The sequence below is a fragment of the Panulirus ornatus genome, chromosome 56 (genome assembly GCF_036320965.1).
Source record: "Panulirus ornatus isolate Po-2019 chromosome 56, ASM3632096v1, whole genome shotgun sequence".
Taxonomy (NCBI): domain Eukaryota; kingdom Metazoa; phylum Arthropoda; class Malacostraca; order Decapoda; family Palinuridae; genus Panulirus; species Panulirus ornatus.
The window spans coordinates 29,847,420-29,861,170 of record NC_092279.1 but is presented as its reverse complement, the minus strand read 5'-3'; the positions used below and the strand labels follow the sequence as shown (position 1 = coordinate 29,861,170).

At 42.7% G+C, this 13,751-nt stretch overlaps 1 protein-coding gene across 1 annotated transcript in view; it reads left to right on the top strand.

The window, feature by feature from the left end:
* LOC139766042 (structural maintenance of chromosomes protein 6-like) overlaps window positions 1-13,751 on the top strand; it is a 353,590-nt gene that overhangs the window by 119,373 nt on the left and 220,466 nt on the right. Inside the window, exon 8 of the mRNA XM_071694167.1 lies at window positions 3,857-3,991. Coding sequence (XP_071550268.1) covers window positions 3,857-3,991 — 135 coding nt within the window. The remainder of the gene's footprint in view (window positions 1-3,856; window positions 3,992-13,751) is intronic.

The following is a 13,751-nucleotide window of genomic DNA, read 5'->3' as shown; positions in this document are numbered from 1 at the left end:
GGTGGAGGGAACAAGGAGAAGTGGGAGACCAAATTGGAGGTGGAAAGATGGAGTGAAAAAGATTTTGTGTGATCGGGGCCTGAACATGCAGGAGGGTGAAAGGCGGGCAAGGAATAGAGTGAATTGGAACGAACGATGTGGTATACTGGGGTCGACGTGCTGTCAATGGATTGAACCAGGGCATGTGAAGCGTCTGGGGTAAACCATGGAAAGTTCTGTTGGGCCTGGATGTGGAAAGGGACCTGTGGTTTCGGTGCATTATTGCATGACAGCTAGAGACTGAGTGTGAACGAATGTGGCCTTTGTTGTCTTTTCCTAGCGCTACCTCGCACACATGAGGGGGGAGTGGCTTGTTATTCCATGTGTCGCAGGGTGGCGATGGGAATGAATAAAGGCCGACAGTATGAATTATGTACATGTGTATATATGTATATGTCTGTGTATGTATATATATGTGTACTTTGAGATGTATAGGTATGTATATTTGCGTGTGTGGACGTGTATGTATATACATGTGTATGTGGGTGGGTTGGGCCATTTCTTTTGTCTGTTTTCTTGCACTACCTCGCTAACGCGGGAGACAGCGACAAAGCAAAATTAAAATAAATGAATAATTGTTATTATGATTATTATTATTGTTGTTGTTTTATTTTCTGTTATACATAATCCTACGCTTACACATGCCTTACATTCTCGATAAAAACTTTTCACTGCTTCTAACAACTTGCCTCCCACACCATATATTATTAATACCTTCCACAGAGCATCTCTATCCACTCTATCATATGCCTTCTCCAGATCCATAAATGCTACATACAAATCCATTTGCTTTTCTAAGTATTTCTCACATACATTCTTCAAAGCAAACACCTGATCCACACATCCTCTACCACTTCTGAAACCACACTGCTCTTCCTCAATCTGATGCTCTGTACATGCCTTCACCCTCTCAATCAATACCCTCCCATATAATTTACCAGGAATACTCAACAAACTTATACCTCTGTAATTTGAGCACTCACTCTTATCCCCTTTGCCTTTGTACAATGGCACTATGCACGCATTCCGCCAATCCTCAGGCACTTCACCATGAGTCATACATACATTAAATAACCTTACCAACCAGTCAATAATACAGTCACCCCCTTTTTTAATAAATTCCACTGCAATACCATCCAAACCTGCTGCCTTGCCGGCTTTCATCTTCCGCAAAGCTTTTACTACCTCTTCTCTGTTTACCAAATCATTTTCCTTAACCCTCTCACTTTGCACACCTCCTCGACCCAAACACCCTATATCTGCCACTCTATCATCAAACACATTCAACAAACCTTCAAAATACTCACTCCATCTCCTTCTCACATCACCACTACTTGTTACCACCTCCCCATTTGCGCCCTTCACTGAAGTTCCCATTTGCTCCCTTGTCTTACGCACTTTATTTACCTCCTTCCAGAATATATATATATATATATATATATATATATATATATATATATATATATATATATCCCTGGGGATAGGGGAGAAAGAATACTTCCCACGTATTCCCTGCGTGTCGTAGAAGGCGACTAAAAGGGGAGGGAGCGGGGGGCTGGAAATCCTCCCCTCTCGTTTTTTTTTTTTTTAATTTTCCAAAAGAAGGAACAGAGAATTGGGCCAGGTGAGGGTATTCCCTCAAAGGCCCAGTCCTCTGTGCTTAACGCTACCTCGCTAATGCGGGAAATGGCGAATAGTTTGAAAGAAAGAAAAAGAAAAATATATATATATATATGTATATATATGTTGTCCCTTGGTATGGGGGAGCAAGAGTGCTTCCCACGTATTCCCTGCGTGTCGTAGAAGGCGACTGGGAGGGGAGGGAGCGGGGGGCTGGAAATCTTCCCCTCTCATTTTTTTTTAATTTTCCAAAAGAAGGAACAGAGAATTGGGCCAGGTGAGGGTAGTCCCTCAAAGGCCCAGTCATCTGTTCTTAACGCTACCTCGCTAATGCGGGAAATGGCGAATAGTTTGAAAGAAAGAAAAGACATAATCGTGGTTTCCCGTGTCAGCGAGGGGTATTGCCGGGAAGCAGATGGATAATGGCCCATTCACTCATATACACACATATATAAACACCCTCATATGCACATACACATATCACCATATGCATACATATGCATGCACATACACAGACATTACATACATACACATGTACATATTCATGCTTGCATTCATCCTTTCCTGTTGCTACCCCACTCCACAGGAAAACAGCATCGCTATCCCCTGCTTCAGTGGGGTTATTGTTATTATTATTATTATTTCTACTTGGTTCCCGTACACTCTCTGCTCATAGATGCAAACAACATCACAACACTCTATGGCCTGTGGTCCTTACCTGATGATATAGGCAGCTTCTTGAATTAGGACCATATGCATTTTTCTTAATTCCTCTCAATTTCCTCCTTAGAAAGATAACAGAATTGTGTTATCTGTGGCATTGCTGGAGAGTTACTGAACATGGGGAGATATTATTGCACACTGTCAACTCAGCAACCACCTACAGTTGATAGCCAGCCTTCAAATAGATTTGCAAAGCTCACTGTGTTCTTATGATTCTAGAGATGTTGCTTGAATTGAGTGAATATATGTTTGGAGGATTTTAAGGAGTTAAACAGGCACCTGGAACCACTCACTCTCCACCCTTCCTACTTGAATACACGTTTTACTCTCTCCATAAAAACACCACACTGCTTCTAGCTGCTTTCTTCCTATGCCTTATATCCAAGGTCCCTTCCACAAGGCATTTCTGTGATGTCAGTCATATGCTTTCTTCTGACCCATAGATACCACATAAAAATCTCTCTCTTTCTCTAAGTATTCATCACACAAAATCTTCAAAAACTTCTGGTCCACATGTCCTTTGCCACTCCTAGGGTCACATTGTTACTCCTAATTCTGATGCTCTGTGCATGCCACCACCCTCTCAGCCATCACCCTCCCATACAACTTACCAGGCATATTCAACAGACTTAAAACTCAGTAATTCAAGCAGTAATTTTTTGTACCCCTTGTCTTCATATATTGACAATGTAAAGGAGTTCTCTCAGGCCTCAGGTACCTCACATTGAGCCATACATACACTGAAAGTCCTAACTAACGATTTAACAATGCTGCTATTCTTTTTTTTTTAATTAGCTTATCCCATTCATTCCAAACACTTAGCCACACTTCATCTTACAAAAGGTTGTCACCACTTCTCTTTTCACCAAACCTCTCTCTGTGACTCTCTCACTCCTGTTTACCTTCATGTCCCATACACTCCACAAATGCCACCTTGTTCTTGATAAATTCAACAGTCCTTCAGATAACTCACTTCCTTTCCTGTTTATCTCATCCTTGCTTGTTACCACTTCCTCTTGTGCCCCATCATTGATGCTCCCAAATAGCTATCAGACAATGATATGAGATTGTCGTTCAAAAATACACGAAAAATGATTTAATGTAGTATCAGGAGAAATAAGAGGCATCCAGTGAGTGACTAATAATGCATTTAAAAGGAAACTAGATTTGTGGATGAAGTCAGTCCCTGTTGAACCTCAGATAGATACCTTTAGGGAAGGAGTAGTGGAGAAACGGTATAATTAAGCATGTGGTGAGCACTTCACACTGGTCCTGTCATAATGACAAAATCTCATTGTACGTGCTCATTAGTCAGTAATACTTCCCCTTGCTTCCTTCACTTTTAATCCATTTATCATTCATATCAGTCTTGCTTTATTTATCCTCCTCATATGTCCAGACTATTTCATTATACCCTGGTCAGTTGTCACAGTCATCCATTACTTATTTTTGTATTTATTTTGCTTAATTTCAGAGTACCAAGAAACTGTAAAGTTGCCTACACTTTGAACCGAGACACCTACTACCCTGATCCAGAATACCGTTTGTATTCAGGAAGGGGCCAACAACCTGCAAGGTTCCTGCAAGTATCTGTGGAACAAAAAGTGAGGTATGAAGAATTCCTTAGTTGTGGTCATTACTGGCATATATTTGTTTCGTATTATTATTATTATTTTTTTTTTTTTTTTTTTTTTTTTTTTTTTTAGACTTTGTCGCTGTCTCCCGCGTTTGCGAGGTAGCGCAAGGAAACAGACGAAAGAAATGGCCCAACCCCCCCCATACACATGTACATACACACGTCCACACACGGAAATATACATACCTACACAGCTTTCCATGGTTTACCCCGGACGCTTCACATGCCATGATTCAATCCACTGACAGCACGTCAACCCCTGTATACCACATCGCTCCAATTCACTCTATTCCTTGCCCTCCTTTCACCCTCCTGCATGTTCAGGCCCCGATCACACAAAATCCTTTTCACTCCATCTTTCCACCTCCAATTTGGTCTCCCTCTTCTCCTCGTTCCCTCCACCTCCGACACATATATCCTCTTGGTCAATCTTTCCTCACTCATTCTCTCCATGTGCCCAAACCATTTCAAAACACCCTCTTCTGCTCTCTCAACCACGCTCTTTTTATTTCCACACATCTCTCTTACCCTTACGTTACTTACTCGATCAAACCACCTCACACCACACATTGTCCTCAAACATCTCATTTCCAGCACATCCATCCTCCTGCGCACAACTCTATCCATAGCCCACGCCTCGCAACCATACAACATTGTTGGAACTACTATTGCTTCAAACATACCCATTTTTGCTTTCCGGGATAATGTTCTCGACTTCCACACATTTTTCAAGGCTCCCAAAATTTTCGCCCCCTCCCCCACCCTATGATTCACTTCCGCTTCCATGGTTCCATCCGCTGACAGATCCACTCCCAGATATCTAAAACACTTCACTTCCTCCAGTTTTTCACCATTCAAACTCACCTCCCAATTGACTTGACCCTCAACCCTACTGTACCTAATAACCTTGCTCTTATTCACATTTACTCTTAACTTTCTTCTTCCACACACTTTACCAAACTCCGTCACCAGCTTCTGCAGTTTCTCACATGAATCCGCCACCAGCGCTGTATCATCAGCGAACAACAACTGACTCACTTCCCAAGCTCTCTCATCCCCAACAGACTTCATACTTGCCCCTCTTTCCAAGACTCTTGCATTTACCTCCCTAACAACCCCATCCATAAACAAATTAAACAACCATGGAGACATCACACACCCCTGCCGCAAACCTACATTCACTGAGAACCAATCACTTTCCTCTCTTCCTACACGTACACATGCCTTACATCCTCGATAAAAACTTTTCACTGCTTCTAACAACTTGCCTCCCACACCATATATTCTTAATACCTTCCACAGAGCATCTCTATCAACTCTATCATATGCCTTCTCCAGATCCATAAATGCTACATACAAATCCATTTGCTTTTCTAAGTATTTCTCACATACATTCTTCAAAGCAAACACCTGATCCACACATCCTCTACCACTTCTGAAACCACACTGCTCTTCCCCAATCTGATGCTCTGTACATGCCTTCACCCTCTCAATCAATACCCTCCCATATAATTTACCAGGAATACTCAACAAACTTATACCTCTGTAATTTGAGCACTCACTCTTATCCCCTTTGCCTTTGTACAATGGCACTATGCACGCATTCCGCCAATCCTCAGGCACCTCACCATGAGTCATACATACATTAAATAACCTTACCAACCAGTCAACAATACAGTCACCCCCTTTTTTAATAAATTCCACTGCAATACCATCCAAACCTGCTGCCTTGCCGGCTTTCATCTTCCGCAAAGCTTTTACTACCTCTTCTCTGTTTACCAAATCATTTTCCCTAACCCTCTCACTTTGCACACCACCTCGACCCAAACACCCTATATCTGCCACTCTGTCATCAGACACATTCAACAAACCTTCAAAATACTTATTCCATCTCCTTCTCACATCACCACTACTTGTTATCACCTCCCCATTTACGCCCTTCACTGAAGTTCCCATTTGCTCCCTTGTCTTACGCACCCTATTTACCTCCTTCCAGAACATCTTTTTATTCTCCCTAAAATTTACTGATAGTCTCTCACCCCAACTCTCATTTGCCCTTTTTTTCACCTCTTGCACCTTTCTCTTGACCTCCTGTCTCTTTCTTTTATACTTCTCCCACTCAATTGCATTTTTTCCCTGCAAAAATCGTCCAAATGCCTCTCTCTTCTCTTTCACTAATACTCTTACTTCTTCATCCCACCACTCACTACCCTTTCTAAACAGCCCACCTCCCACTCTTCTCATGCCACAAGCATCTTTTGCGCAATCCATCACTGATTCCCTAAATACATCCCATTCCTCCCCCACTCCCCTTACTTCCATTGTTCTCACCTTTTTCCATTCTGTACTCAGTCTCTCCTGATACTTCTTCACACAGGTCTCCTTCCCAAGCTCACTTACTCTCAGCACCTTCTTCACCCCAACATTCACTCTTCTTTTCTGAAAACCCATACTAATCTTCACCTTAGCCTCCACAAGATAATGATCAGACATCCCTCCAGTTGCACCTCTCAGCACATTGACATCCAAAAGTCTCTCTTTCGCACGCCTGTCAATTAACACGTAATCTAATAACGCTCTCTGGCCATCTCTCCTACTTACATAAGTATACTTATGTATATCTCGCTTTTTAAACCAGGTATTCCCAATCATCAGTCCTTTTTCAGCACATAAATCTACAAGCTCTTCACCATTTCCATTTACAACACTGAACACCCCATGCATACCAATTATTCCCTCAACTGCCACATTACTCACCTTTGCATTCAAATCACCCATCACTATAACCCGGTCTCGTGCATCAAAACCGCTAACACACTCATTTAGCTGCTCCCAAAACACTTGCCTCTCATGATCTTTCTTCTCATGCCCAGGTGCATATGCACCAATAATCACCCACCTCTCTCCATCAACTTTCAATTTCACCCATATTAATCGAGAATTTACTTTCTTACATTCTATCACATGCTCCCACAACTCCTGTTTCAGGAGTATTGCTACTCCTTCCCTTGCTCTTGTCCTCTCACTAACCCCTGACTTCACTCCCCAGACATTTCCAAACCACTCTTCCCCTTTACCCTTGAGCTTCGTTTCACTCAGAGCCAAAACATCCAGGTTCCTTTCCTCAAACATACTACCTATCTCTCCTTTTTTCACATCTTGGTTACATCCACACACATTTAGGCACCCCACTCTGAGCCTTCGAGGAGGATGAGCACTCCCCGCGTGACTCCTTCTTCTGTTTCCCATTTTAGAAAGTTAATACAAGGAGGGGAGGATTTCCGGCCCCCCGCTCCCGTCCCCTCTAGTCGCTTTCTACGACACGCGAGGAATATTATTATTATTATTATTTTACATTAATTTATTATACTTTGTTGCTGTCTCCTGCGTTAGAGAGGAAGCGCAAGGAAACATATGAAAGAATGGCCCAACCCACCCACATGCACATGTATATACATACACGTCCACACACGCACATTTACATACCTATACATTTCAACGTATACATATGTATACATACGTAACCTTATGTGTATATTTATTTATTAATTTATTTTGTCGCTGTCTCCTGCGTTTGCGAGGTAGCACAAGGAAACAGACGAAAGAATGGCCCAACTGACCCACATACACATGTATATACATACACATACATGCACTCATATATGTGTATATATGTGATGGCTTGCTCAAAAGATGCTTGTGGCATGAGAAGCGTGGGAGGTGGGCAGATTAGAAAGGGCAGTGAGTGGTGGGATGAAGAAGTAAGATTATTAGTGAAAGAGAAGAGAGAGGCATTTGGACGATTTTTGCTGGGAAATAATGCAAATGACCGGGAGATGTATAAAAGAAAGAGGCAGGAGGTCAAGAGAAAGGTGCAAGAGGTGAAAAAGAGGGCAAATGAGAGCTGGGGTGAGAGTATCATTAAATTTTAGGTAGAATAAAAAGATGTTTTGGAAGGAGATAAATAAAGTGCATAAGACAAGGGAACAAATGGGAACTTCAGTGAAGGAGGCTGATGAGGAGGTGATAACAAGTAGTGGTGATGTGAGAAGGAGATGGAGTGAGTATTTTGAAGTTTGTTGAATGTGTTTGATGATAGAGTGGCAGATATAGGGTGTTTTGGTCGAGGTGGTGTGCAAAGTGAGAGGGTTAGGGAAAATGATTTGGTAAACAGAGAAGAGGTAGTAAAAGCTTTACGGAAGATGAAAGCTGGCAAGGCAGCGGGTTTGGATGGTATTGCAGTGGAATTTATTAAAAAAGGGGGTGACTGTATTGTTGACTGGTTGGTAAGGTTATTTAATATATGTATGACTCATGGTGAGGTGCCTAAGGATTGGCGGAATGCTTGCATAGTGCCATTGTACAAAGGCAAAGGGGATAAGATTGAGTGCTCAAATTACAGAGGTATAAGTTTGTTGAGTATTCCTGGTAAATTATATGGGAGGGTATTGATTGAGAGGGTGAAGGCATGTACAGAGCATCAGATTGGGGAAGAGCAGTGTGGTTTCAGAAGTGGTAGAGGATGTGTGGATCAGGTGTTTGCTTTGAAGAATGTATGTGAGAAATACTTAGAAAAGCAAATGGATTTGTATGTAGCATTTATGGATCTGGAGAAGGCATATGATAGAGTTGATAGAGATGCTCTGTGGAAGGTATTAAGAATATATGGTGTGGGAGGCAAGTTGTTAGAAGCAGTGAAAAGTTTTTATCAAGGATGTAAGGCATGTGTACGTGTAGGAAGAGAGGAAAGTGATTGGTTCTCAGTGAATGTAGGTTTGCGGCAGGGGTGTGCGATGTCTGCATGGTTGTTTAATTTGTTTATGGATGGGGTTGTTAGGTAGGTGAATGCAAGAGTTTTGGAAAGAGGGGCAAGTATGAAGTCTGTTGGGGATGAGAGGGCTTGGGAAGTGAGTCAGTTGTTCACTGATGATAGAGCGCTTGTGGCTGAATCATGTGAGAAACTTCAGAAGCTGGTGACCGAGTTTGGTAAAGTGTGTGAAAGAAGAGAGCTAGAGTAAATGTGAATAAGAGCAAGGTTATTAGGTACAGTAGGGTTGAGGGTCAAGTCATTTGGGAGGTAAGTTTGAATGGAGAAAAACTGGAGGAAGTGAAGTGTTTTAGATGTCTGGGAGTGAATTTGGCAGCGGATGGAACCATGGAAGCGGAAGTGAATCATAGGGTGGGGAGAGGCGAAAATTCTGGGAGCCTTGAAGAATGTGTGGAAGTCGAGAACATTATCTTAGAAAGCAAAACTTGGTATGTTTGAAGGAATAATGTTTCCAACAATGTTGTATGGTTGCGAGGCGTGGGCTATGGATAGAGTAGTGCGGAGGAGGGTGGATGTGCTGGAAATGAGATGTTTGAAGACAATATGTGGTATGAGGTGGTTTGATCGAGTAAGTAATGTAAGGGTAAGAGAGATATGTGGTAATAAAAAGAGTGTGGTTGAGAGAGTAGAAGAGGGTGTTTTGAAATGGTTTGGTCACATAGAGAGAATGAGTGAGGAAAGATTGACCAAGAGGATATATGTGTCATAGGTGGAGGGAACGAGGAGAAGTAGGAGACCAGATTGGAGGTGGAAAGATAGAGTGAAAATGATTTTGAGTGATCGGGGCCTAAACATGCAGGAGGGTGAAAGGCATGCAAGGAATAGAGTGAATTGGAACGATGTGGTATACCAGGGTCGACGTGCTGTCAATGGATTGAATCAGGGCATGTGAAACATCTGGGGTAAACCATGGAAAGTTCTATTGGGCCTGAATGTGGAAAGGGAGCTGTGGTTTCAGTGCATTATTACATGACAGCTAGAGACTGAGTGTGAACGAATGGGGCCTTTGCTGTCTTTTCCTAGCACTACCTCGCACACATGAGGGGGGAGGGGGTTGTTATTCCATGTGTAGCGAGGTGGTGATGGGAATGAATAAAGGCAGACTATGAATTATGTACATGTGTATATATGTATATGTCTGTGTGTGTGTATATATATATGTATACATTGAGATGTATAGGTATGTATATTTGCGTGTGTGGATGTGTATGTATATACATGTGTATGTGGGTGGGTTGGGCCATTCTTTTGTCTGTTTCCTTGCGCTACCTCGCTAATGCGGGAGACAGCGACAAAATATGTTAATTTAATGAAATAAAATAATGAAATAAATTTCACCTTCCTGCATGTTCAGGCCCTGATAGCTCAACATGTTTTTCACTCCATCCTTCCACCTCCAATTTGGTCTCCCACTTCTCCTTGTTCCCTCCACCTTTGACACATTTATCCTCTTTGTCAATCTTTCCTCACTCATTCTCTCCATGTGAACAAACCATTTCAATACACCCTCTTCTGCTCTCTCAGCCACACTCTTTTTATTACCCCACATCTCTCTTACCCTTTCATTACTTACTCGATCAGTCACCTCACACCACATCTTGTCCTCAAACATCTCATTTCCAACACATCCACGTATTCCTTGCGTGTCGTAGAAAGCGACTAGAGGGGACGGGAGTGGGGGGCCAGAAATCCTCCCCTCCTTGTATTAACTTTCTAAAATGGGAAACAGAAGAAGGAGTCACGCGGGGAGTGCTCATCCTCCTCGAAGGCTCAGAGTGGGGTGCCTAAATGTGTGTGGATGTAACCAAGATGTGAAAAAAGGAGAGATAGGTAGTATGTTTGAGGAAAGGAACCTGGATGTTTTGGCTCTGAGTGAAACGAAGCTCAAGGGTAAAGGGGAAGAGTGGTTTGGGAATCTCTGGGGAGTAAAGTCAGGGGTTAGTGAGAGGACAAGAGCAAGGGAAGGAGTAGCAATACTCCTGAAACAGGAGTTGTGGGAGTATGTGATAGAGTGTAAGAAAGTAAATTCTCGATTAATATGGGTAAAACTGAAAGTTGATGGAGAGAGGTGGGTGATTATTGGTGCATATGCACCTGGGCATGAGAAGAAAGATCAAGAGAGGCAAGTGTTTTGGGAGCAGCTGAATGAGTGTGTTAGTGGTTTTGATGCACGAGACCGGGTCATAGTGATGGGTGATTTGAATGCAAAGGTGAGTAATGTGGCAGTTGAGGGAATAATTGGTATACATGGGGTGTTCAGTGTTGTAAATGGAAATGGTGAAGAGCTTGTAGATTTATGTGCTGAAAAAGGACTGATGATTGGGAATACCTGGTTTAAAAAGCGAGATATACATAAGTGTACTTATGTAAGTAGGAGAGATGGCCAGAGAGCGTTATTGGATCACGTGTTAATTGACAGGCGTGCGAAAGAGAGACTTTTGGATGTTAATGTGCTGAGAGGTGCAACTGGAGGGATGTCTGATCATTATCTTGTGGAGGCTAAGGTGAAGATTTGTATGGGTTTTCAGAAAAGAAGAGTGAATGTTGGGGTGAAGAGGGTGGTGAGAGTAAGTGAGCTTGAGAAGGAGACCTGTGTGAGGAAGTACCAGGAGAGACTGAGTACAGAATGGAAAAAGGTGAGAACAATGGAAGTAAGGGGAGTGGGGGAGGAATGGGATGTATTTAGGGAATCAGTGATGGATTGCGCAAAAGATGCTTGTGGCATGAGAAGAGTGGGAGGTGGGTTGATTAGAAAGGGTAGTGAGTGGTGGGATGAAGAAGTAAGAGTATTAGTGAAAGAGAAGAGAGAGGCATTTGGACGATTTTTGCAGGGAAAAAATGCAATTGAGTGGGAGATGTATAAAAGAAAGAGACAGGAGGTCAAGAGAAAGGTGCAAGAGGTGAAAAAAAGGGCAAATGAGAGTTAGGGTGAGAGAGTATCATTAAATTTTAGGGAGAATAAAAAGATGTTCTGGAAGGAGGTAAATAAAGTGCGTAAGACAAGGGAGCAAATGGGAACTTCAGTGAAGGGCGCAAATGGGGAGGTGATAACAAGTAGTGGTGATGTGAGAAGGAGATGGAGTGAGTATTTTGAAGGTTTGTTGAATGTGTTTGATGATAGAGTGGCAGATATAGGGTGTTTTGGTTGAGGTGATGTGCAAAGTGAGAGGGTTAGGGAAAATGATTTGGTAAACAGAGAAGAGGTAGTGAAAGCTTTGCGGAAGATGAAAGCCGGCAAGGCAGCAGGTTTGGATGGTATTGCAGTGGAATTTATTAAAAAAGGGGGTGACTGTATTGTTGATGTATGTATGTATGTATGTATGTATGTATGTATGTATGTATGACTCATGGTGAGGTGCCTGAGGATTGGCGGAATGCGTGCATAGTGCCATTGTACAAAGGCAAAGGGGATAAGAGTGAGTGCTCAAATTACAGAGGTATAAGTTTGTTGAGTATTCCTGGTAAATTATATGGGAGGGTATTGATTGAGAGGGTGAAGGCATGTACAGAGCATCAGATTGGGGAAGAGCAGTGTGGTTTCAGAAGTGGTAGAGGATGTGTGGATCAGGTGTTTGCTTTGAAGAATGTATGTGAGAAATACTTAGAAAAGCAAATGGATTTGTATGTAGCATTTATGGATCTGGAGAAGGCATATGATAGAGTTGATAGAGATGCTCTGTGGAAGGTATTAAGAATATATGGTGTGGGAGGAAAGTTGTTAGAAGCAGTGAAAAGTTTTTATCGAGGATGTAAGGCATGTGTACGTGTAGGAAGAGAGGAAAGTGATTGGTTCTCAGTGAATGTAGGTTTGCGGCAGGGGTGTGTGATGTCTCCATGGTTGTTTAATTTGTTTATGGATGGGGTTGTTAGGGAGGTAAATGCAAGAGTTTTGGAAAGAGGGGCAAGTATGAAGTCTGTTGAGGATGAGAGAGCTTGGGAAGTGAGTCAGTTGTTGTTCGCTGATGATACAGCGCTGGTGGCTGATTCATGTGAGAAACTGCAGAAGCTGGTGACTGAGTTTGGAAAAGTGTGTGGAAGAAGAAAGTTAAGAGTAAATGTGAATAAGAGCAATGTTATTAGGTACAGTAGGGTTGAGGGTCAAGTCAATTGGGAGGTGAGTTTGAATGGAGAAAAACTGGAGGAAGTGAAGTGTTTTAGATATCTGGGATTGGATCTGGCAGCGGATGGAACCATGGAAGCGGAAGTGGATCATAGGGTGGGGGAGGGGGCGAAAATCCTGGGGGCCTTGAAGAATGTGTGGAAGTCGAGAACATTATCTCGGAAAGCAAAAATGGGTATGTTTGAAGGAATAGTCGTTCCAACAATGTTGTATGGTTGCGAGGCGTGGGCTATGGATAGAGTTGTGCCCAGGAGGATGGATGTGCTGGAAATGAGATGTTTGAGGACAATGTGTGGTGTGAGGTGGTTTGATCGAGTGAGTAACGTAAGGGTAAGAGAGATGTGTGGAAATAAAAAGAGCGTGGTTGAGAGAGCAGAAGAGGGTGTTTTGAAGTGGTTTGGGCACATGGAGAGGATGAGTGAGGAAAGATTGACCAAGAGGATATATGTGTCGGAGGTGGAGGGAACAAGGAGAAGAGGGAGACCAAATTGGAGGTGGAAAGATGGAGTGAAAAAGATTTTATGTGATCGGGGCCTGAACATGCAGGAGGGTGAAAGGAGGGCAAGGAATAGAATGAATTGGAGCGATGTGGTATACCGGGGTTGACGTGCTGTCAGTGGATTGAATCAAGGCATGTGAAGCGTCTGGGGTAAACCATGGAAAGATGTGTAGGTATGTATATTTGCGTGTGTGGACGTATGTATATACATGTGTATGGGGGGTGGGTTGGGCCATTTCTTTCGTCTGTTTCCTTGCGCTACCTCGGAAACGCGGGAGACAGCGTC